A 26324-nucleotide genomic window follows, 5' to 3' on the forward strand; every position below is an offset into this window, starting at 1 on the left:
ATGCAGTAACCAAAATGGCCACACAGTGTCACTAACGTTTTAGTCCGTTGGATGAAATAGGTGAATACTTTGATACGAAATTATGGTCCTAAAATTTTCTAATTTGTATCCTAGTTTTTAAAAATTTGTGATAGGCTTGATTATATCTCTATCTCTGTATATATTCTATTATTCTGTCAAACAGAAAATCTATTTATAGTAATGTATACATAGGGAGGACAAAAGTTTTATAGACACATCAGATTTCAGATTTTTTGCTTTAGTAGATTACTTTCGAAAGGCAAAATGTTTTAGAGATGCTTATGGCATATTTAATTTTTAGTAATAATGAATTATTTTGTGTATATTTTACCTCCTAAATTGGAACATAACTTATAGAGAGTAGGATAGTTATGTGTTTTTTTGCATCCCCTCCTTCCCAGCAGAACCCTGAGTGTGTAATAAACAATCACTTGAATGAATGATTAATATCTGTTTCTCTGATCTTCTGAATATTTTTTCTACCCAAATCTTTGTAACTTCTTTGAAGTTATATTTTAATTAGTCTTTATTGAAAATAATAATAATATAGGTGCAAGTATATAATAACAATAGTTTTCTTTTCTCTTAAAGCTACACATGGCAGTACTTACAGTAAGTACACATTTAAAGACCAAGCCTCTGTCTCTGTTTCATTGTCTTTTAGAAAGTGAAATATTAAAACAGCATTTCCCCCCATTCTACCTGAATTTCATTGTCTATCCTATGACATTTTGGAATTCAAAAAAAAAAAATAGACTCTATCAGAAGTTTTAATAAAAGATCATAACCTATATATTTCTTTGACATGTTACTATACAGGGAGAGGTCGGTAGCATGTACCCTCTGCTTCATCTACTGGCTATCAGGATTTCACTGTTTGAGTTACTTTATATAAAGTTTTCATTTTTGAAGTTTTGTAGACTTTTTTGAAGTTTTGTATACTTCTGGTATAACATGGTAGATGTAGTCAAGAATAGAAGGAAAATAAGATACCACTGAGAGTCTTAGATATACGACTTATTTAAAAATTTTTAAACCATAACAGATTTTTTAGAATTTGTTTGAAGTTCAGTCACAGTAATCAAAGGTATCAATTTCCTTATAGTCAGTGTTCACAGAATACTAGAAAGACTGTCTACGTTCATAAAACAAGAGCTTATTCTATCTCTAGATTGAAATATGTATCTCAGCACTCACTTAGTATAGCACCAGCTGAACTCTTCACATAGCAGATGTATTCTGTGAAGACTAACCTAGTAAGTTTCAGAAACTAAATGTTGTTTATTTTTCCTTAAATAGCTTTATACAAATCCCAAGGAACCTGAGGTAAGAACACACAGAGATGAGCAGTATATGTATGTTATATTTAAATATGTTTATCTGAGTTGAGGCTATAGGTTATACCTCTAGACTACCATATGAGCAAAGTAACTCCCAGTGAGCTCTTCCAGGGTGTTTTATTATAAAGACACCAATTCTTTATTATGGGAGTTTTAAAGCTACCTAGGCACGCTGGGGAAAAAAGCATTGGGTAGAACAAGCCTATTCCCTAACACTCTAACAGTAAGAATCTCTGCTTGTATGAAAACCACATTTTACTTTTATTTTAACTGATGCCAAATTCTTTGTTTGTGGCCTTTTTGGCATAATGCTAAACTTTTTTTTTTAATGGCTAACTAAATTCTCCCCCTTTTGATCTTTTCATAGATTTTCAAGCTTTACCTCTTTACTTCTCTCTCTAAATTTCTTCCCTCTGCTTATTGACTCCTACTCATCCTCATCCTTGAGGCCAACTTATGTTCAAAACATTTATGAAAGCCTCCTTGGCTGTTTTGTGCACGCTAATATCTTCCTTCTCTAAATTCTTTTTCCAGCAGGACCTCACAATTTCATATAGATTACTTTATCTCCCTAATCAGATTGTGAATTCTTGAGGACAAGAGTCTTGCCTTGTTTTCTGCCTCCCAGAGTGAATGTCATAGTCCCAGACATGTAATGGTTTCTTGTGTGTGGCAGCTGTGGTGTGGCACAGAAGTGGAGGGAGAAGCCCTTCCTGCTTTCTTCTCATTCTGCCCTCTTTATTTTCCTCCCAGCTTTCTTTCCTCTTCCCTTTCTTTTCCCTTGCTTTCAATTTTCCTTCCGTAAGCCTGTGGATTTAGCCTAACTGTTGACCTTTGAGACTAAGTTAAGCACTTTTTAGCTTTTAATATTCTTTCTTGGCAATATTATAAATATCTGTTTGAGCAAGGCAGAAGAAAACTGGTTTGTACAGGTGGGTAACAATTCCTCAATGTCCAAGCTACCTTTTTTTTAAAAATCTTTGTCTCTTGTTTAGTTTCTTTCTTTTTTTTTTTTTTCCTGGTAGGTGTGAGGGAAGTTTTCCAAACTAAGATCTCCTGATAAATTATTAATAAATTGGTCATTTCTTTAGTGCAATAAATTATTACATTTTTTTATTCATGCAAAACTCCTAGTCTGAAACTAGTGGTTTTGAGATAGTGAAATGCTGAGGAAATTGGGCTTATCTACCAAAAAATATTACAGAATGGAATAAAACTGTTAAATGAGCCTTGATGCAGGCAATATATATGATAACAAAGTTAGGAAACAAAAGCTTATTATATGATGAATTCTGAGCTATCATTTACGACCCAGAAAAAAAATTTTTGAACTCTTGCAGATTATTTCCTTTAGCAGTGAGTGATCCCTAATCTCTATGTGTTCATGGCACACATGATTGCTAGAAAATTTGATGGCATGTTTAAGGGTGTTAAAAGACTCAACAGGACACCAAACATGTCAGCAATAATTACAGTATATCTATGACATGGATATGTTCGCAGTGCCTGAAAGTATCCATGGGGTTACACTGCTTTGTGGTTGCTGTTCAGCAGCTAATCACTGGTAGAACAATTTACCTCTTTGATTTTGTTCTTTTATATACTTGCAAAACAACATTCTCACATAAACAGTCTGTCTTTGGCATGTATCTGATATGGTGCCGTGATTCTTGGCTCATATTGGTAGAAGTATGTCCTCCCCTAAGCAAAACAATACTCACATTAACAACATTAACATGTACTTGAAGCAAAAATAAATTTCACACATGGATTAAAATTTGCAGCACTCTTGTGAAGGGTCTGTCATGGTATGCCAGTTGAGAACCTCTGTCTTAAATAAGTGTGCTTCCCCAGTCCAGAGACCAACAGAGTTTTGGGCATCACACAAAGTTGTGGTGCTTCTGCACTTGAGGTTTTGTTCTGATTGCTCCATCTCAAGAAAGAGATGAAGTGACGAAAGTAACTGAAGTAGTGAAGAGTGACAATGTGGCTTTTCTATAGCCACACACTACAGAATGGGTGGAGGGTGTTAATAAGATATGTAAGCCAAAATGTAAATATATTAAGAAAATGTTTACACAGCTTAATGCATGACAGACTCTTAAAGAATTACTGTATTTGAATTTTGTGATGACACAATTCTTACTGTTTCACCCTGTTTTTCTTTGTGCCTATTAGAGGTGGTCAACACGACTTTTAATAGCCTGCTTCAGGAACTGAACTATAGATGGTCCCTGCTTCTAGCCACAATATACTTTTGAGAGACTCTGTTTAAAAAAAAACCTGTAGGATGAAATCCTAATTGAATATGAACTCTATCCTGGCTGAATATTTATTCATTCAGCAAATATTAACTGGGTTTCCTTCATGTGCCTGAGACACAGGAGTCAATGGGATAAACAAGGTCCCTGCTGTCTGGAAACAACGTTCTTATGAGGGAGGATGAACAATAAACAAAAATTGAGCAAAACAGTTACAGATGGATCATAGTGCTATGAAGAAAATAAAAGAAGGTGATAAGCTGGAGAGTACTGAGGTGGGGAATAGGGGAAGAAAGCCTGGAGGGTAGTTCCTGGAGGGGCTGCCGTTTGAGCTGAGACTGGTTGGTTAGAAGAGTCACCTCATGCAGCTCTGTGAGAAGCAATAGCTTGCAACTGGCAGAACCACAAAGTAGTTTGCACTGCAGACAATGGAGCCGCATACCAGTTCTGCTTACTAGCTTCATCTATAATGATGTAATCCCTGCTCAGAATGAATAGATGTAGAGCAGTTAGGCAGACGTGCCCGAATATTATCATCATTATCGTCAACTGAAGGCAGCATATTCCAGACTATGGTTGTATAAAGGCCAGAAGGCAGGAAGGCATCTTGTGTGTCCAGGGACAGAGAGGGTTCCCTGAGCTTGGAGCTGAATGAGTGGGAGGGGAAAAGGCAGGAGATAAGTTCAGAGAGGTAGGCAGGGGACAGATGAGTAAGACCTTGTGGGCCAAGGTAAATTTTGGATTTTATTTTAAGGGCAGTGGGAAACCACTAGTAAAAGAGTGACATGATCTGATTTGTATTTTCAAAATTTTTTGGCCATAGAACAGAGAATGAATTATAGGAGGAGGAATTTGGAAGCAAGCAGATCAGATGGAAAGAGATGGTGGTGGCTTGGGTAGGGTGAAGAGAACCAGGCAGATTTGGGATACGCTTTGGAGACAGACTGAAAAGTCTAGCCAGTGGACTGGAATGCAGAGGGAGAAGGGAAAGCTGTTCCTGTTGCTTTTTTGTTGGTCCAGGTGGATGCATTCAATATGATTAATAGAAGCGATTGGTGAGCAATTTATAGGCTCATCTTTATTAGGCAAAACATTAATCTGAAAAGCAGGACAATGTTTTATGGGTGTTAAGAAGAGATTAGTGGCTGCTGTAAATATACCTTCCTTGATCAGTCAGAATCAGACTGAAGTTATAAGGATTAGCATCTTCTGCAAAACAATGATAAATGTAACTCTTTTATTAGTTGCATCAGGGACCAAATACTAAAGTGTTAATAAAATTATCAACCACTAAAGGATCTACTCTTGATATAATTTTAAATATAAAAGGTAGCTCAGAGCTTTACAAAGCTAGTGTTGGTTGAGAAACACGGGCAGGCAGGAAGAATAGGCAATGTTTACTCGACAGGGCATCTACACCGCACATCAGGGAAGAGAGGATGCTGTGTATCTAACCCGTCTGGAGTGAGCCTGCTGCTGTAGGCACCTCTAGCCTCACGTACATCTCCTATCCCACTCACAAAGCAGCCTTCCGAGCTTGGTTTGATTTCTCAAGGAGACTGTTTTGCTAGAAAAAATACTTTCCTCTTAAAATTAACTCCATTACAAATCAATCTTCTTAGAGTTAATTTAAGCAGTATGAGCTAGTTTCCCCAGGACCTGCTCACCTGTGATTAATGGGATATCAAATCATAGAATAAAGTAATAAGAACATTGTGATTTTTTCTGATCAATCCAACATTCCCATTTCCACATTGCCAAGGGACAAACACTGAAACAGATGAATGAAGGGTATTTTTTTGAGTTCTGACTGAAACTCATACCCTTTGCCTGTGTTAGCACCTTCTCCAGCTCTGTGGACAGACTCTAGTTGACCCTTGAACAGCGCGAGGATTAGGGGTGGCAACCCCCCTGCAGTGGGAAATCTGTGTATAATTTACAGTAGGGCCTCCAGGTACTCGGTTCCTCTGTATCCTTGGTTCTGCATCCTTGGATTCAACAACCATGCATCATGTACAACTGTAGTGTTTGCTACTGAAAAAAATCAGTGTACAAGTGGGCCTACCCTGTTCAAGCCTGTGTTGTTCAAGGGTCAGCTGTATATGCATCTGGGTCCAATGTTAGCTTCAACTACTAGGCAGTCATTTTATTTTAAATAGAGTGCCTCTCTCATGAGGAAATTTGTCCCTCTTTATTTCTAGCTTATTTATATCTATCTTTGTCCCTATTTATAGCATTGGTATCTAGTTTTTAGTGCAGAATCAAAAAAACAAAACAAAAACAAAAACCTGATACCATAGCTCCTGGGTCCTTTTCAAATTTTTCAAGTTTTCCTGTTGCCCCTCTGGTCTTCCCTAAATTACTACAGGTAATGGTTCCCACTTCTTTGCACTCTAAAAATAGCCAACATGATCTTAAAAGATGCAAATCACTCCTATGCTTAAAACCCTTCAGTGGACTTCTGGTTTACTTAGAATAAAATCCAAACCCCTTACCATAGTTAATAAGGCCCCACAACTTCCTCTACAACCTCATCTCCTACACTCTCCCCCGTGCTCACTCATCCTCAGCCACGCGGCCTCCTCTCTGACCCTGGAAGATGCTTCCTTTCCTACTTTAGAGCCTTTACATGTTGTTCCTTCTTCCCCGGTGCCCGGCCCTTCCCCAGGTCTGCACACGACTGGCCCCTCTTGTCACTGAGGCTCAGCTCACATGTCACCTCTTCAGTAAGGCCCTCCTCGGCCTTTCCAAACCAGATCAGCACCTCCTTCCTTCTGTACTGTCACAGCAGCTGCTTTGTGTTCTTCACAGCACTTATTACTATCTGAAATTATTTTATTTACTTACTTTTTTATTGACCATTTCTCCCCAAAGTCTGTAAACTCCAGAACAACAGGCACCTTTTTGGTCACGTTCACAACTGTGACTCCAGTGTCTGACACAAAGTGGACCTTCCCATAAAAATCTGCTTCATGAGTAAATGGTTTCTTAACTGGTTCCACTGCTATTTACCAAAGCCAGGTCAGACACTTGACTGTGTGCTTTAATTTCTCCAGCCTTAAAATGGTAACAATAGGATATGCCATCTAACTCATTTTTAGCATGGAGGGGAAAATTTGTTGTCCTTATATCTGGAAATACTACTCCTGAATAATGTAATGCTGTGAAACAGACAGGTATGTAGGAAGTATAGTAGGTATAAAATAAAAGTGTTCCTTACCTATTATCAGATAAGATTCTGGTCTTTGCTTTAAATAATTTCTTTCTCCATTCCCTTTGATATTTCTAGAAAGTGACTGAGATATACCAGTTCAAATTCAAATACACAAAAGAAGGAGCCACCATGGATTTTGACAGGTAGAATCTAATCATTTAATAAACATGAGAAGTACATAGGATTGAGGTAAACATAAGCCTCTTGTGGCCAGAGACAGCCCTAGGAATATTATTTTGGCAGTGATGTGGAGAGTGTGGACAAGAAGAAAAGCAGGAAGAATAGATAGTCATTGTCATCATCCATGTAAGAGTGAGGAGGGGATGCCTCTGAGAAATAACCACATGGTACAAAGGCCCAGAACTGATGATTGAGTTTATACTTGGAGAGCTGTAGAAATGTGCATGAGCTGATCTCACAAATGAACGAACTGACCTACAGTGTCTAAGTGACTTGACTGGGGTCATTCAGCTAGTTAGGAGCAGAGCCAATATTAAATGTCAAGCCCAATGTTCCCACTATTATAGTATGCGGTTATTTGTAAATCAAGTTTGTAAAATAACAGGTCACATTTAAAATGCCTTCAATAAAAAAAAACAAATTAAAAAATGTCTTAAGGGAACTCACTACTTAAGAAATTCTTTGTATAGACATTGCAAAAATACAATAATTCCTCTAATTTACATTCTAAAGTAGTCTCAAGAGTGTCCTGAGTTTAGTTTATATTTATTTGATCATAGAATAAAAAGTTTTGTTCTTTTTGAAATAGATTTTCAATATTATATGTGATTGAAAAGGCTGCTGTTTTTCTATGTGGCTATAGCAGTAGTACAAGCTTCGAAAGTGGGACAAACAGTGACGACATTAAGAAAGCCAGTGTTCTACTGATCCGTAAATTGTACATACTGATGCAGAACCTTGGACCCCTTCCTAACGATGTTATACTTACCATGAAACTCCACTACTATAATGCAGGTAGGTGGACACCTCTCGTGCAATTCCTTCTGAAGTGCTGAAGTAATATTTTGGATAAATAGAAGGATTTTGGCAAGCATCTGAAAGAGATGTATGTTATTACATATGAAAGATTAACCTGACTTGTTCTCCTGAAACTCAGTGTTGTTGGCTTTCTGCCCTTTTCATTTGCAGTGACCCCACATGATTACCAACCCCCTGGTTTTAAAGAAGGGGTGAACTCACACTTCCTGCTGTTCGAGGGGGAGCCTGTAAATCTGCAAGTGGGATTGGTCTCCACTGGCTTTCATAGCATGAAAGTAAAAGTCACAACCGAGGCCACCAGAGTGTCTGATTTGGAGAACAATCTATTCCAGGAGAGCAGTACTACGGAGATTGCCCATCAAGGACTAGACTGCGACGAGGAGGAAGAGGAGTGCGACAATCACGTAAGGCGGAGCTTAGTAACTCCTCGCTTCAGTTTAACACTGTTGACGTTTTTCGGTTCCTACACAGGTCATATCATAGTAAGGGTCCAATACAGTGTGCTGGATATAAAAACGAAAACAAGACTAGCGCCTGACCTCAAGGAGTCTTTATTCTAAAAAAAGGCACTGTCTTCAAGAAGGAAATATACTTTGTTAAATGACATTGTCCATGGCTAGGAGAAAAAAAGATTTTCTAATATATTTCTTTTATAAAACGTACCCATGAATTTAGGGAATTTGGGAGTTTCTTTCTTTAATTTAAAAGAGCATATTAAACACTTTTTAAAATATTCTAGGTATCTATTCATGCTCACTTGGAAGTATAAGCAAGTTCTTGATCCCTGGGGTAGAATAATGTTACGGATAAATCTAAGTCAGCATTAAAACAAAATGGTAGTCAATCCTTGGTTATGTGGAGAGAGACCAGCTTTGGGGGTAGGTCACTGGGGAAAACCAGGGAGCTGGTGATTTGGAGCCAATGGAGCCAAAAAGGTAGGGCTCTAAACTGTTTAACCTTCCTGCTTCCTCCAAGAGAGACTTAGTGTTGAGTACCTGCTAGCGTCCTTCTGTGGCCTAGGTAAATCTATAACCCTTTGTCTGGATAATAAAGTTCACCATATGCCAACATTGTCTTAAAAGGGTTCTGAGTTAAACATAAACAATTTTCAGACCGCTTCATGGGAAGGAATGTTATAAAATCTTTTCAGAAGATATTTTAAGATTAGGATGCTAATTTATTTGCTTGAGAAAGTTTGAGTCCTATTTAAAGATAGATGGCTGTAGTAGGTAGCTTTTGAAGTTTCCTTGTGATTCTTTAACTTTGTATTACGTTTCATATATTGAAAAGAAGTCTTGATTCAGTTAATATAAATAATATACCAAACAAACAACAGGATTTTTTTCATTATTAGTCAGTACATATTTTAACAATGTCAGACATGATAATGGCTCTAGATTTTGACGCAAATTTCTTCTGATTCCACTCAAGGAAGCTATAGCTAACATAGATTGGTTTTTACAAAGCTTAAGAAAAAATGAGCATGTTTCAACTGGATTTTTATCTTTTAAAATTAAGAATTTCTGTCTCTTTTACTAACTGAGATGAAAAGCAGGACAACTTGAGAATGAATAATTCAATTGATAGATTAAGTAACAGATCACATGGGAGTTCTATTTTTATTTTTTTGAGGAAACTCCACACTGTTTTTGATAGTGGCTATAGCAATTTACATTCCCACCAGCAGTTCATGAGGGTTCTTTTTCTCCGCAGCCCTTGCCAATGCATGTTATTTGTTTTCTTTTTGATAATAGCTGTTCTGACAGGTGTGAAGTGATATCTCATTGTGCTTTTGATTTGCATTTCCCTGATGATTAGTGATGTTGAGCACCTCTTCACATGTCTGTGGGCAGATCTGCATGTCTTCTTTGGAAGTATGTCTATTCAGGTCCTCTGCCCATTTTTTAATCAGGTTGTTTGTGGTTTTTTTTTTTTTTTTTTTTTTTTTTGGTGTTGAGTTGGCCTTTACTCTTCTTTATAGTGTTATCATCTATCAGTATATCCACTTGTTTAAAAGTTTTATATAAATGTAATCATGCTCTAGGTATCCTGTGATTTTCTTCTTTTGCTTGATCATCAAAAATGAAATTTATCCTACTGTATGTGATTGTGCATTCATTTTCACTGCTGTAGAATATTCTACTCTTGATAGACATTTTTAATTGTTAGAAGCATTTATATATATACACATCTCCTCATATACATATGCAAGAGTGTTTCTAGGGCATATACCAAAGAGTCCTAGGGCTTGTACACTTTTAATTTCAGTAGGTAATGCAAAACTGTTTTCCAAAGTAATTGTACAATTTATGCTCCACCAACTGTGGAGGGAATGCCCTACATTCTTGTCAGCACTTACTATTACCCAAGTTGATGTTTTTTCCCAACTACTGGATATGAAATGGTAATGCTTCATGATTTGATTTTGATTTGCATTTCCCTGATTGTTAATGAGTTTGAGCATCTTTTCATGTGTATTGGCCGTTCTGGTTTTCTTATGTATAAAGTAACTGTTCAAGTCTTCCATGCCTTTTTCTACTAGGTTATCTTTTCCTCACTGATTTAAAAAAATATGTTCTGAATAATAATTCTTTTTCACTTATTTATTTTGCAATTTTTTTCAGGTTTGTGTCTTGCTTCTTTACTTTTTAAGATATTTTTCCTAAGAGAAGCTCTTAATTTTAATGTAGTCAAATCCTTTCCTCTGATGTGTGCTTCTGGTTATTCTTAAGAAATCCTTCCTTATCTGAGGTCATTTATAATATTCTCCTGTTTTATTATACACATGTTAAAGTTTTCCTGTTTATATTTAGGTTTTTATTCCACCTAGAGTTAATTTTTATTTGGAGTTTATTTTTTACTTTATTTCCACTCCTTTTATATTTTTAAATCCAAGTATAATATACATACAGAAAAATATACGCATCATAATGATTTAGCTCAATAAATATTCACAAACTGAACACCTGGGCTAGGATGAGGGTGAGGCAAACAAGGTAAGAGAGAGTGCCTCCTTAAATTTTGCTTCCTAGGTATCTTGTTTGCCTCACCCTGTCCCAGTCCTACTGAATACACATGTGAAGTCAGCACCCAGATAAAGAAACAAACTACTACCAGCACCCCGAGAAAGCTCAGTCTTACTTTGCAGTCACTGTTCTACTCAACAAGTATCTCTCTCCTGACTTCTATTAGAATAGATTAGTTTCTCTTGTTTTTATTTTGTAGATGTGGAATCATGGAGTGTGAAACATTTTTTCACTGCTCTGAATGTTCTGAACATGTTTTTTTCGTGAAATATGTATGCATTTCTGGTGGGAATAGGATTGCTAGGAGCAGAATTGCTGGGTCACAGGATATGTGTACATTTAGCTTTAATAGATACTATAAAACCATTTCCAAGGTGATTGTGCCAGTTTATACTTCCATCTGCAAGTTTTGGTTGCTCCACATTCTCACCAACCATTGGCATTTTCCATCTTTTGAATTTTAGCCCTTCTGGTGGGTGTGTAGTGATATGTCATTATGGTTTTTAATTTGCATTTCCCTGATGACTAATGAAGATGGGTACCTTTTCATGTGTTTATTGGCCATGTTGGATATCTCCTTTTATGAAGTGTCTTTTCAAGTCACTTGTCATTTTTCCTATTGGGTTCTATTGGGGTTGTCTCTCATTCTTATGGATTTGTAGCAGGTCTGAATATATATTCTGCGTGTAAGTCCTTTGCAGATACATGTATTGGGAATATCTCTTCAATCTTATGAGTTGCCTTTTTACTCTCTTAATGGTGTGTTGTGATGAACAGAATATTAATTTTGTTTGGTTCAATTTATTAATCTTTTCATCTATTTTCTGCAGTTTTTATTTGAAAAATTTTGTCCACCCTAAAGTTTACAGAGATATGCTCTATGTTTTTCTCTAAAAAAAGGAGAAATAACTGCAGAAAAATGTAATTTTCAAAATTATAAGAGACCTCCATGAATAACTTCACACCAAAATATATGAATACTTGAAAATAGAGGAGAGAAAGATCAGTTATTTATAAATATTTTTGGCATGAAGTTATTCGGGGAGGCCTTCTATAATTTTTTAAATTGCTTCTGTTTCTGTAGTTATTTCCCTGTTTTTATACTGGTATTCATTTGTGCCCCATTTTTTTAATTATATTTGTCCCAAATCAGTATTTCTTATTACTCTATTCAAAATCATCTTTTAGTTACGCCAATCACTTATGTTGCTTTTTTTTTTTTTTAATTCATGCTTTGCTCTTATCTTTGCCTTCTTCTATTTCTCTGGTTTGGTTTGTCTCCCTTATTGAAAACTGATCTTGCCATCAACACATAGACATATTCTACGAGTACCTCAAATTCAACATCCGACCAAACCTGCTCTTCCTCCCCCTAGGTTCCTTATCTTTGGGTTGCATTAAAACTTTACCAGAGAGCCTGACCAGGAATGTGTTCACCTCCTATTTCCTTCTCACTTCTCACACCCTTTTGGTTACCATTTCTATCTATTCCGTATTTGAAACATTTCTCAAGTCTGGCCCTGTCGCTGTTGTGCTGATTCAGGCTGTCATCATCGCTTTCTCGGTGAACGACAGCCGCGTCTCCTGAGTCTCCCTGAGGTCAGCGTTGCCTCTCTAATTTGTCTTCCAGAGTGCCAGAGAGTGAGGGTACTAAAACTATGATGTTCATTTTCGAATACTGCAAGTTGATTTATTTTGTGTACTTTCAAAGGGCAGAATAAGAGCCAGAAAATGAAAATTACATTGGCGGGGGCAGTGTGCAGAGGTTGATTTTGCCTCAGTAGAAGGAAGAACTTTCACTTTAAAAATTTAAAAGCAATATCATGATGATGTTAAAGTAATTTAAAAAGCAATGCAAATCTTCCAACTATCCTACCATCCTATCGGTACTGTCTTCATTTTGTATGTTGCATGCCCTCTAGTCATTTTCCATAGATACACATATTTGTATGTGATTTGAATCATGGTAGAAATATGAGTTTGTTTCATTTCCATACGTAACATGTTTTTAAATATTAATGACCTTTGTTTTTTCATTTAGTCACTTATTCTACCATTTCCCTACTTTTAAACATTTCAGTTAATTTCTTATTTTGCTATTATAAATAGTATTGTAATAAATACCTTTATATGCATGGCAGAATTTTCCCTTATTTTCTAAGGTATCAGAAGTGAAACTTACAGAGCCTAAAAATTTGTATAGCTCTCAAATGAGTATTATCACTTTCCAGAAGCTTCCAGGTTCCCTATTGCCTCAGGATGGATTTTCTAACAATGACAACTACTTGATAAATCTGGCTGTCTTGAGAAGGGTGAACTCTTTGTCACCAGCTGTGTTCCAGCACAGATACACACTGTGTTCAAGATGGAGTATAGATGATTGTCTCCAGGGTGTTGCAAGAGAAAAATCACAATTTAGGGGAAAGGTCTGAACTAGATGGACCTCTGAGATCCCTCTCATGCTAAGATTCTCTGGGTTATAGTTTGAATTTCTATTAAGAACATGATGTCCTGCTAAGCCCTGTGAGGAAAATTAAGACACATAAAATATAGTTTCTACCTTTGCGAGCTCTGGCTGAAGAGACAATACCTGCAGGGTAAAATAGGAAACAACACTGGAGAGTGTATGAATGAGAAATAATGTTAACTAACAATATTGAGCATTATTCGCAGGGCTTTACGTGTATTATCACTTTAAATTTTCCCAGGTGTTTTATGAGGCAGATTCCATTATTCCTGATTTTACAAATGAGGAGACTGGGACTTAGAGAAACTAGCCCAAGGCTACATATGCAGTGACTAAGTAACAGGGCCAAATTCAAATCAAGGCATCTGGACTCCAAAGCCTGTACTCTTAGGACACAGAAATCAGGATAAACTGGCACTGTGTAGGAAGGCTTCATTGAGTTGTTTTATGGATATATCGTTTTGACTGGCCGAGATTAAGGCAGAGGCCATTCCAGGCAAGATGGAAAGTACAGTATGGTCGCATCCGAACTTCTGTCTCTATGATCTGAAATTCCAGTATTGAACCTTCTACACCTTTCCCTGTATCCTACACAGCTTTGCTGAAATCGCTAGATTTTTAAAAACTTATTTAAATCATAAAATTTTCTATTAAAAATAGAAAGTTTACAAAATCTTGATCAAACAGCTTATACTGCCTTTTCACCAGTGATCCACAGTAAAGAAGTAATGTAACACAATCATCTTGTGAGACTATGATAAGAATGAAAAAAAATATTTTAATACAATTTTCTTTTCCAGGTTATTTCTTATCTTGGCTACAGAAAGATAAATATAAAAAGATTTCTACCACTAGTTGAAATTATTCAATATTTGTACTATTCACTTTCTGGTGTGATCCTTAAGATCTGAGGAACATCATAAAAGTGAGACGGTAATTCAGTAACGAATTCAGAAATGGTCAAAGCAGACAAACTTGAAATTTAAAAATTCTTACATTATAAGAACTCTTAAAACCTAACTCTACTTGGAAAATAGAACACAGAACCCAAATAAAGAGACCAAGGAATCCTAGAACAGAACAGGTTATGTAGAGCTGTTTGGAAAAACCTATCCTAAATGTGTCCTTATCACCTTATCTGCCTCTGCAGCATCTTCAGGACAGGCCTTCATTCCTTGTCGGGGGGGTTTGGACTGAAGGCCTAGGTAGGGAGGAGACACAAACACAGCAGCAGCTCACAGTACTCTGTGAAGCTGGACCTGTCTTCTCCGTCATAATCAGCTGGACGGACAGCAGTTGACGTATACACTAGAGAGAGAGTCTTGGTCAGGCTTCTTTAAAGAACTCACCTTTATGGTGACATGTTCTGGAACTGGAACTGGATGTAGAATCTTATTTAAATTTTATGCTAAGTTTAAATGCTGAGGGGAAAGTACTTCTTTCTAATAGAGGTAGTTAATCCAGGCTCCTTAAAAGCTTCTAACACATAACAGCTATGAAAAGACAGAGGGCTAATGTTGTACATGTCTATTTTAGAGACCAATAGTCCTGGTGTCTTAAGCCATACGGCTCTTTGGGAATTTGTATTTTTATCAATTTTTAAGTGGGGAGTCCATGTGCTATAATTTTCCAATTTTCTGAGATCTTTGTGAGTCTTTATATCTTCATGCTAGAAAGGATTGCTTTTTCTTTTTGATGAGTTCCACAAAAGAATGCATATACTATAACAATATATAGTCTACATGAATGCCTTTTTTTTTCCTGTGTGAAAGCCAGTTCTCACCCTTTTGTGCTAACACGTTTGATTAAAGTACAAATGATTTGTTTTTGAGAAATTAGAATGTAAAATACATTGGTGCCAAAGTAAATGGTAACATTTAAGTGTGGAGTAGAAAGATATTTCCTGGAATTCCTTAGAATTGCTTTGTATTCTAGCCAGTGGATTAAAACAAGAGCTTTTTATTTAGAATGTACTTTCTCCCACCAAACTCTGAACTGAATTTTTGCATTTTTGAGGTATAGTCTGACAATTTTCATAGCATCACATCAGATGAAGCATATACGCCTTGTTTGATACAATGTAGTGGCAAGAATATCTTAGATTCTTGGAAGCAGAGTTGATTATTGAAAACAACCCAGTGCCCATCAATAGGTCAAGGGATTACAAGTTGAGGTATCTTTGTACATGAATTATTAGCAATAATAATAAAAAGAATAAATAACCAATAATGCAAAACTGTGAATGAAATTTTAAAAGTCAGAGAAAAAAGTCAGACAAGAGTACAGACTGTGTGATTGCATTTACATGAAATCCTAGAAGTAAAACAAATCTAAAATGATAGGAAACAAATTAGTGTTTGCCTAAGAGTGGGAGTTAGATGGTTAGTGCAAAGAGGCTCCCATCCTGGAATCTCACTGCATCAGTTTGATTCTTTGCCTCTCCCGTGTTAGACCTCTTGTTTCCTCTTCTTGATTTTCTCCCTCATTTCCAAGGAGCATATCCTCAGGTAACTTCCTTAGACAGGGGTGATGGGAGGTAAGTTTTTGAGATCTCACAAGCCCTAAAAACATCATTGTATTACCCTTATATTTGATTGAGAGTTTGGGTGGAAATAAAAATCTAGGTGGACAATTATTTTTCACGAGATTTTTGAGGCACTGTTCCTGTGTTCTAGCTTCTGGTGTTACTGTTAAGAATTTCCAATCCATTCTGGTTCCGAGTTTTTCTATATTTATCTGTTTTTTCCTGTCTGGATGATTTTTCCTCGGGTTTCTGAAATTTCATAATGTTGTGCCTTGATGTAGGTCTATTTTCATTAATTATTTGTGCTTGTCACTCAGTGGCCAATTAGAATCTGGTGATTTGTTTGCTCTTTCAGTTCTGGGAAATTTTCTTAAATTATTTCCTTGATGAAAATTATGTCCCCTCAAAACTCTCTATTCTCTTTTTGAATCTCCTAATATTTAGATAGTACACCTCCTGTACAGTTACTTTATTTTTAAAAGTCTTTTCTCTACAATTTTCCATATCCTTGTGCTTTGGTTCTGCTCTCATGGATAACTCTTCAACATAACCCTACTCTTCCACTGAGTTTTTAGTTGTGTGGTTGTATTTTTGTTTCCAAGACCCTTTTGTGGTTGTTCTCTAAGTGCCCCTTTTTGGCATCCTGCTCCTAGTCACGCTTACAGAACTGTCTCTCATCTCAGAAGATATTGCTCTCTCCAGATAGGTCTCTTCTCTCTGTATGTCCGTGCTTGTTTCTTCACTGTTTCCTCTTCGACCCCCATCCACCTTCCCTGCCTCTCTCTCCTCAGAAGGCCAAAGATGGCTGGTAGTCCTTGGTCATCTGCTCATATTTAACAGTGGGGACTGGAAAGCTCTGAGCTTGTGGGTGATTGTGGTTGTGGCTTCACTGTAGAATGGTACAGTCAGGCCTTTGGGGAGGAATGCTCAGTATTTGCATTTTTAAATCATTCCTCTTGGTCAGTTTCTTCAGAATCTATGTTGGCCACCAGTGTTTTGAAAGCCAAATAGAGACAGAGGGCTGAGGGTGTTTGCATTCAGTACGCATGCTTTCACTTAATTCCCCCATTTCCAGTGCCATAATCCTGCCTCAACTATGCTTTGGATCCCACTATCCAAACTCCTCTATCATTTCTCCAGAGAATAGGCTTCCAACTTTATGCCTGGGCGGGCAAGGGGCAACTATTTGGTTTTGCAAAGTTGAGGAAGGGGTCCCAGGATTCCAACTGCTTCATAAATGCCTTTTAGTTTGTCTTATTTTAGGTCCTCTACCCACCCTCTTTATCCCTTATTCCAAAAGCACCTGATGCTGGAAATTCTTTAGACTGATGTACATTTGGCTGGTTCTTGGTTTGCCCCACTGCTGGTTTAAGTTACCAGCTACATTAGCTACCTCTCATCCCTCTGCTTTCCAGCTTCTGAAATCTCATTGCTGTTGTTTTCTTATTTTTTCTGTCCTTTGGGGTTTCTACTATATAAATAAACTTCTTTACTGTCAGTCTAGCGAGGTTTGGGGAGGAAACTAAATAAATGTGCATGTCAATCTACTATCTTTACCCAGGAGTCAGTAAATATTTTCCTAAAAAAAATAAATACATCAAGAATTAGTTTATAGGACCAGCAATGTATTTTTTTTTTCTTTAAGCATTTTGGTCTGAAGACTAAAGATATTATTACTTACTTTAGCCAGGATTTCTGAGACTTGGTTAAAGTAGTACTTAGCAATTTTTACATGAAAAACACTTCATACTACTATAAAGATACTATAAAATCATATTTGAAGAATTGAAGTCTAAATGGTCTCAAGAAGAGATATTAGCTCAAATTTTTCCACTTGGAAATAAATACCTCAGATGGGTAGAGGCCACTGGAGATAATAATGAAATATCTGAAATTATTTGCATGTTTAAAATTTTTCATTCATACTCTATCTTTTCAGAGCTTGCCACAACAGCCATAGTCTCAATTTAGGGGGAGGCGGGTATTGGTTAAAGATAGTTTGAAAGTCCACAAAGATACTTTCCTATTAACTTCTAAGAACACACAGAGATCAAATTCTTCTGCTTGGTTTTGGATGCTTTGTGTCATACTCCTGGCATTTTTTGAAAGCAAGACTGTGAAATTCTCAGAGTAGAAGGAGAGGAGGAAACTTTGAATGAAGTTTTCTAAACATTAGGTAGAAAAGCCTTCACGTGATCCTGACTGTCCCTCTGGTTACTGTGCTCTTTCCTTCCTTTCCTTACCAAATTTTTCCTTCGTGTTTCCTAACATTGACTATTTAATGAAGAGATCTCAAGTCTAATTCATTGTTCATTCTTCTTGACCTGTTTTATGATGTTGACTATGTACTCTCTTTTAAATGTTCCTTCTTATTTCTGTGACATTACACTTCTTATTCGCTTCCCATGTCTGACCTGTCATCTGTTTCTCTCTGTTACCTTTGTTCCTTCTCCCACCCCTAATTGTGGGCAAATCCCAACCTCTTCAAGGTCTCTGACCATATACTCTCCAATGTCTACCTACTTTACTTTGGAGGATTTACCCATTCTCAGGGCTTTAATCATCACATGTATGCTGTTGACTCTCAAATGTCTTATCCTGAGCCCTAACCATGCCCCAGGGCTTCAGTTCTATATCATTTCCACTTTGATGTCCTACTGTCATGTCAAACCCAGTAACTCATCTTTTTATTCACCACTGCCCTCCCCTTTCCACACCTGAACAAGTTTCCTTATCCAGTTTCCCTGCCTCTCGGCATCACTTTTATCCTCTCAATATCTTAAGTTCAGAATCTTGAAATCATTCTTATTTAACCAGGTATCAATATTGCCCCAAGCTTTCCTTTTCCAGTCTGTTCTTACCGCCAAAACTCAAGGCCAGGCCTTCATCCTCTTGCATTTGAATTCCTGCCACAGCCTCCAGGCTCTCCCACAGCCTCCTGCTCCATCCTGCATACCAATGCCAGTCTAATGTCCTTTAAATACAGCTTTCACCATTATCACTTCCCTAATCAAAATATCTCATGATTGCTAGTTTCTACTGCATCAAGTCTAAACACTTCCACCTGGCTTTCAGGCTGCTCATGATCTGGCTCCACCTTATCTGTCTTATTTCCCACCCAACTTGTTCCCCCTTCCTTGAGTTAGGTCAGTTTTCTTATGGTCACAAAACAAGACAAATTCCTTTCTGCCTCCCTATCTTAATGAATATACTTGCTTTTGCCTGGAATGCCTTTCTTCTTTTCATTGACCCAAATCATATCCATCTTGCAAGAGAACTGTCTCTGCTTGCTCTGTCTACTTCCTTGCCTTCCATTCTCTTTAACCCACTTCAATCAGGTGTTTGTCCCCACTACTCCACTGTCCAATACACATTCTTATTATTCTCCTATCATTAGTCACTTCTTCAGCCTTTCCTATCTTGGTACATAACACCATCATTTACCCACTTGCTCTAACTAAAACTCTAGGAACCATCCTTGGTTCTTCTCCCTCGTAACCCACATCCAGTCCACAGCAGGTCCAGTGAGCTCTCCTTTCAAAATGGATTCAAATCTGACCACGTCTCGCTATTTCACTGCAGTCCCCTTGCTTTCAGTTTTGCCCTCACACAGATTATTCAACATAAAGCATCCAGAGTCATCTTTTAAAGGTAAATCTGCTCATGTCACTTCACTTTCCATGGCCTTCAAGACCATACCTGGTCTGCTCTAGCCCAAGGCTCCGACCCTAGCTCCTGCCGATTTCCTTTATCACCAGCTTCTCTGGCCTTCTTTCTGTTTCTAGAACAAACTAAGGTTATTGACATCTCACTTACACATGGACATTTCAAAATAATCATTAGTAGGTTTGCAAAGAATAAACGTCTTTAGTTTTTATGATGTATGTCAGTAAAATATATATTAACAGGAAAAACCAAGAAAATATACAATCTTTTTTCTGAAGTTAATATTTTATATAAATTTATTTTTATTTTGAAACAATCTCTAGTCCACAGAAAAGCTGCAAGTATGACACAAATAATGTTTTTTCCAAACCAGTTGTTTAACCGCCCCTGAATGCTGTAGTGTGCAATTCCTGGGAGCATGGACATTCTTCTGCATGATCACAATACAACCACGAAAACCAGGACATTAACTTTGCTACTTTATTATCACCTAACCTTTAGACTCCATTCAAATTTTTCCAATTGTCCCAATAATGTCCATTATATCAAAAGGAACCTCATTAGATAACATGTTGCATTTAGTTGTTAAATTTCTTCAGCCTCCTTTAGCTTGGAATAGTTCTTCAAGTCTTTCCTTGACTTTCATGACCTTGACATGTTTTTACAGAATAGTCCAGTTATTTTGTAGGCTGTCCTTCAGTGTGAGTTTGCCTGATGTTTACCCATGATCAGATTCAGGGTACACATCTTCTTCAAGAATAGCACAGAGTTGAATCGAGTTCTGATGGCTTCCTGTCAAGTGGTGCATGATTTCCATTTGTCCATCACTGATGAAGTTGGTCACTGAATATGGTGGTTTCTGCCAGGCTTCTCTACTGTACAATTACTCTCTTCCCCTTTGTAATGAATAAGTAGTAGAGGGAAGCCCTTTGAAACTATGTAAGTTATCCTGTTCCTCATCAAACTTCCCGTTTATTCATTATTTATTTAGGGCAATAGAGACTCGTGGGTGCCTGTTTTACCCATTACTCTCATTATTTATTTTGATGCTCTCATTGTCTCAGATTTTGCCAGTGGGAGCCCCTTCAAGCTTCTGTCATGTTCTCTGACAAGTCCCACTCCTTGCATTCTGGCACAACGAATTGTTCCAGGCTCATCTGGTACTTTCTCTGTTTCAGTCCTGGAATTAACCATTTCTCTGTGGATCACTGGGTTTTTGGTAGTTTCTTGTGGGAGCCAAGATGTGGGCTCTCTCAGTGGACAGAGCTGGAGAACATATGCATAGAGAATACATGTCTGAATACACACACACATATACAGTCACCCCTCCATAGCTGTGGTTTCCACATCTGTGGATTCAACCAACTGCAGATCAAAAAAACCCAAAAAACAAAAAAACCCCCCAGCAAGTTCCAAAAAGCAAAACTTGAATTTGCCACACATCAGCAACTATTTACATATCTAGAGATGATTTAAAGTATATGGGAGGATGTGTGTAGATTGTATGCAAATACTCTACCATTTTATATAAGGGACTTGAGCATCTAAGGATTTTGATGTCTGAAGATTTTGGTATCCATGAGGTCTTGTGAGCAATTCCCCATGGATTCCAAGGGATGACTATACATATATATAAATGTCTTTATATAGAAATCCACGAATTCACACCTCTACCTCCAATTCAAAACCAGTACTACAGAAATCATTCTAGTTTTCTCACTTTCCATATTTGTAATTTCTTTCTCCACCAGTGAGAAACCTGGCTACCATTATACTTGACATATTAACTTATTTTATCGGTCTCCTCGAATGGAACCCAACTCCCATCCTTGCTACCTGATCCCAACACATGCAGATACCAATCTCACCCTGCTCGGACTCTGACATCCTACAGTGGGTCACCCATACTTCTGAGGACCCCTCTTTCTATTTGACCCGTAACACTTCATGCCAGGCCTGTCCTCCACAAGGATGCCCTCCTCACCCTGCTCAGACTCTGACACCCCTCCATGCACAGTCTATCTGGCTCTGCCACACTTAACACTGGCATTAGGACTGAACTAACTGCTCATCAAGGGACAGGAAGAGGAAGAAGAACTAAGGCCAACATTTTATTTAGAAAAAGCTTTCTAGTTAGTATAGATCTGACTGCAAATTGAGAAGGCTACAATATTTCTGTTTCCTTTCTCCTAAAAAAGCATATATTATCAATATCAATTGGTCTGAAATTCCATAGAAATTAGTGGACAAGAAGCCAGATCATTCCTGAAAGAATATCTAACCTAGGTCAATGTATAAACAAAACACCCAATAAAAAAGAAATATTTCTTCACATTTTTTTCCTCTTTTTGTTCAGATATTTTGGTATTATGGACACAGCTTCAGAATCACTACCAAGTGCTAATGATTATGGTAAATTCATGAACCTTACATTTTTGAAGATAGTGGTTTCTGATGCCTGGGGCTCAAGATGAATTTTATCTTTTAAAACTGAGAAATGCAAATATTTCATCACAATAGCACTATTGTCATTCCGTTAGACCTCTGCAAGATTGCCCTTGATAACCCTTTCACAGAGAGGAAGCGCTAGTGAGAAGTCAGGATGGTGCCATCAGAGAGACTGCAGCCCCAGAGACCACAGCTTTCCCAGGACAAAAATACCCAAGTTTGCCTCCAAATCCTTTAAAGATATAAACTAACCATTTCAAGAAGTAGCTTTCTCATTCCTACTCTTACTCCAAATTTTCTTTGTCTGAGAAAGGCAAATTTAGCCTGTCTTCTAAATCAAGACATGATATGACTGGACTTGTGTTTAATTCTAAGCCAAAACATTCCCAAACTCCCACTGCATTCCTGGGAAGCCCTAAATGCTGTGGAAGTGCTCTCTGGGCCATGTCTCATTCCTTTAGTGAGTCAAGAACTCTCCATCTGTACCCTCTCAGGGACCATGAAAAGGGAACATGCCTTCCGTGACTGCTCCCACCAGGTGGGTCCAGATTAGCTTTACAATCCACTTACGAGGAAGCTAACAAGGCTCCTCTGTGGGTGTGTGAGCACACTTTACAGAACTGCTGATGACCTCATGAGCCAAAGAAAGCAGGTCTCACATTGTGGACTAAGCCTAAATATTAATACTACTTTATATTTATGTAGTGTCTTTTTTCCAAGGAACTCCAACCTCTTTACAGACATTATGTCATTAATCCTCAAAGCATTGCTGTTTGGTACATGGCAAATATTATCTTCCCCCCCCTCTTTTTTTTTTTTTTTTTACTGTGATGGAAACTTGCAAGTCAGTGATGGAACCCAGCCCCCTAGTTCTCAGTCTTTGCCCTATACTGTGAAAATAACCAGATGAATAATTTTTTCAAGCTTATTCATTGCTTCTTGGGTGGGATTTGAGAGGATGTCAGTTTGTATGTGTTTCAGTTTTCAGTGCCACTGCTGCATTTACAGGAACACTAGGAGTTTCTAGCTGAAATTTGAAGTAGAAGACTTGTTATTGAATATGTAATCTCACTTATCACTCAGAGATCCCTTAAACGTCTTACATCCTAAGATAAATTAGATTTTTTTAATCCCTATGCCAGTTTAGGGCACATTTCATTAGTAGCAACCACATATTCACCAAAATCAGGCAATGCTCAACTAGATACAACCAGTTTGTACTAAGAGATTAACATGTACCAGATAATGTGCCAAACATTTTCATATACATGCTCTTATTTTACATACTTAGTATTCAATGAGAACCTGTTAGATTAAGTCCTGGGTGCATGGAAACACTCTCAGAGTAGGGCAAGGAAAAAAAGGCACTAACAGAAATAAGGCCTCCGCTGCCACATTCTCCCGTGGCACACATCCCACCCCCGGCCCCAAAAGAGCTCAATTAAATCTCATTCCCTTAGTGGAAATACCCAGCATAAATATTTCCACAAAAAGGGAAAATGTGGGCAAATTCTAAAAACCACTATGAATTAGCTCAATATCCACCAAAAAAAAAAAAAAAACAAAAAAACCAATAACTTAAAAGATTGGTTTCTGCACATTCAACAGTTAATGCAAAGCACAGAGAAGAGAACAAAACAGGACTGTATCTAATGATGATGAGTATTTCTTGATTTTACTTGGTTAGACACTTCCTAATCAGGAATATTAGAACCAGGAGTTATGAACTATGGTGGCATAACTTTAAACACTCACAGAAATCAGTTTCACATCTCATTTTTCAATTCTTTTATATAACCCACTGTCCTGTTGTTTTCCAAACTGGTGGATGTCTTTACACTGCTGAATTAGAAAATGACAGTGAAAAGAGGGGTCCTGGGGGAAATTAGAAAAAAAAATTCTTCTTCTAAAACAAGGAGAAACTTTCAACTTTTAATCTTTAAATTCTGAAAGCCTCAGAGTGAAAATGTGCCAGATGCCCTGCAACAACAATACTATCCCACTCTACTCTCTGGCCCAGGCTGATTTGAAATAGCCTTACATTTCTAAATAAATAGTGTTTAATTTGAAACTGAACAGCCATTCCCCATCATGGAAAATCTTTATAGGTTGGAAAATATGTACAGTATGTCATACTTCAGGTATAGAATCTAGCCATGTTCTGTAGCATAGCTACATTGCAGTTTATACTCAACAAACTTGGGTTTGTAGGAAAATACATTCATATTCTAAATGTTTGTTTTTTTTTCTTTGGAAATATTTTCCAAAGGAATATTCTGTATCCCAAGAAAAAAACTTAGTGATGGGGAAACTGAGAAAATGGTAGTCCGAAAAAGTGATGTTTGCCCTAGAAGAGTTACTATGCATGGTTGTGTTGATTGTGCCCAATCCTAGGGCAGTCTAAAACATAAACAGCAATGTGAATGGCGCCCCCTGGAGGTGAGCAATGCCTGGCAGCCCCGATGTTAACTAATTAGTAAAGCTTTGAAAATGTTCCTGTTTTTTTTTCTCAGATTCACAACGAAGGCAAGTTGTAAACTGCAGTGGGACTTTTATTATTAATCCCTATGTTTTTGTGTGTATGCAAGTTCTTAGTTTCTCCTCTCCACATTGGTTTTAAAAGACTTCCCTACTGACTGAGCCTCAACACACTGGCCTGGCATTCTCCCAGCTCTAGGTTTTCATGAGTCAGGGAAAATGCATACTGTTTTGAGAAGAGACCCGTCAGATATGCTGGACCAGGGCTGGGCTCATTTGTGAAGTCCCTCCCCCCATTGTCCTTCTCCCTCTACCTTCCTACAGTGTCCTGCTTGTGTCTGTTTACACCATGTGTTAGATGTTGGTTAGCACATCTGTGTTCCTCACTACCTTGAAACAACCCCTCCCCTGTAGTCCTGCTGCCCCCTCACCACCACAGCACTTAGTGTGGCACCTGGATCTCTGCTCTCCTGACCTCTTTCCTACCCTCTACTCTTTGGTTCTCTTTCCTTTCCTTTAGTCAGGAGGAAAACATGTGGTGTCTAGATGGGGAGGATAATTGGAGGAATGGGAAGAAAGCCCGCCTCCATAAGATATGAGACCAGGAGGGACCCTGCTGGCAGGTCTGTGTTCCTTGGTCACAACCCTCCACTCCCTCATTTATTCTTGCTGTGGCCAGGCCTGATCCAGCTTTTAGTAAAACAATCTGAAGAGGATAATATTGTGAATTTTATAGCATTTTTTTAAGCGGTAGAGTTGGTTTCAAAGGAAAACAGAACAGTTTCTGGAAGGATGTACAGGAAACTGGTAACAGTGGTTGCCTTCTAGGTGGGGAATTGAGTACCTCTGGGATGGCAAAGAGATATTTATTTCTGTATCTTTATTTTACACTGTATATCTGTATTTTCCATTTTGATTAAATTTCATACTATGTGACTGTATTTGTTATTGAAATAGATAAATAAAATCAAGAAAAAGGAAGCAGGCAATTAAATAACTAGATGTGAACTGAATTGATGCCATGGAAAGTTCTGTTAACTATAGGAAAGGATTCAAATATATTAAAAAAAATAATACAAGTAGATCAGAAAGAGAGGTCTGATTATTTTCATTTTGTCTTAGAAACTTTGAAAATGTTTCACTTCTTGCTGGAAAAGTAAGATAAAAATTAAGTTTAAATGTCCATCCCTCATGTAAAGCTTATCCTCACTCTGAACACTCAACTACTTCTTTTTAGGAGTTTTCTTTTTCTTTTTTCTCTTCAAGTGAACTTAGGGCCAGTTTAAAGTGAAAATCTGACTTCTTAGTGGATGTGTCTTTGCCTCCTCACCTCCCCCTGTATGGAAGAACTATTCAGAGGTTGCCAGAGCTCCTAAGGGTCGTCTTCTTTGCCCTCTCCTTCCTGCCAGCAAGCGTAGGCCGTCATGACAAAAGGTTTGGATATCACACTGATAGAGATCTTCCATCTCAGACATCTTTATTACCAGAATCGCCTTTTCCTGTATATTTTATGGGACCTATCTCTATAGTCATTTCTGTACTTACAGTTACACTATGTTCCTTTCAACATGTGCTGAAGCACTTTATACAGACTCAGATTCAAGCAAATGACCTACATAGCAAATCTGTGAGAAGCTGGCTATTACATTTCCAATTCTGTATCTATTATCAGTTCATCTCTTTTTTGAAGAATCAGCAAACCTGTGTCAAGTTTAGCACGTCTAATAACACCATCATGTCATTGCCTGTAGGTTTCCTCCTCCAAGCCACAAACCAAAAATAACATTTTCATTTTTATAATTACTTCAAGTATGTGCTTGAGTGTGTTTCTATGTGTTTTACATGTCTACCTTTAGCTACCACGGAATTAATAGTTGATT

General features: G+C 37.6%; 1 protein-coding gene across 1 annotated transcript in view; it reads left to right on the plus strand.

Moving 5' to 3' along the window:
* The window catches only part of HORMAD2 (HORMA domain containing 2), a 49719-nt gene that overhangs the window by 10305 nt on the left and 13090 nt on the right, over positions 1-26324 (plus strand). Inside the window, exons 5-9 of the mRNA XM_010951314.2 lie at positions 613-633; positions 1321-1347; positions 6912-6979; positions 7660-7811; positions 7986-8239. Of these exons, the coding sequence (XP_010949616.1) occupies positions 613-633; positions 1321-1347; positions 6912-6979; positions 7660-7811; positions 7986-8239 (522 nt within the window). The remainder of the gene's footprint in view (positions 1-612; positions 634-1320; positions 1348-6911; positions 6980-7659; positions 7812-7985; positions 8240-26324) is intronic.

This window comes from Camelus bactrianus, chromosome 32, assembly GCF_048773025.1.
Source record: "Camelus bactrianus isolate YW-2024 breed Bactrian camel chromosome 32, ASM4877302v1, whole genome shotgun sequence".
NCBI classification, from domain to species: domain Eukaryota; kingdom Metazoa; phylum Chordata; class Mammalia; order Artiodactyla; family Camelidae; genus Camelus; species Camelus bactrianus.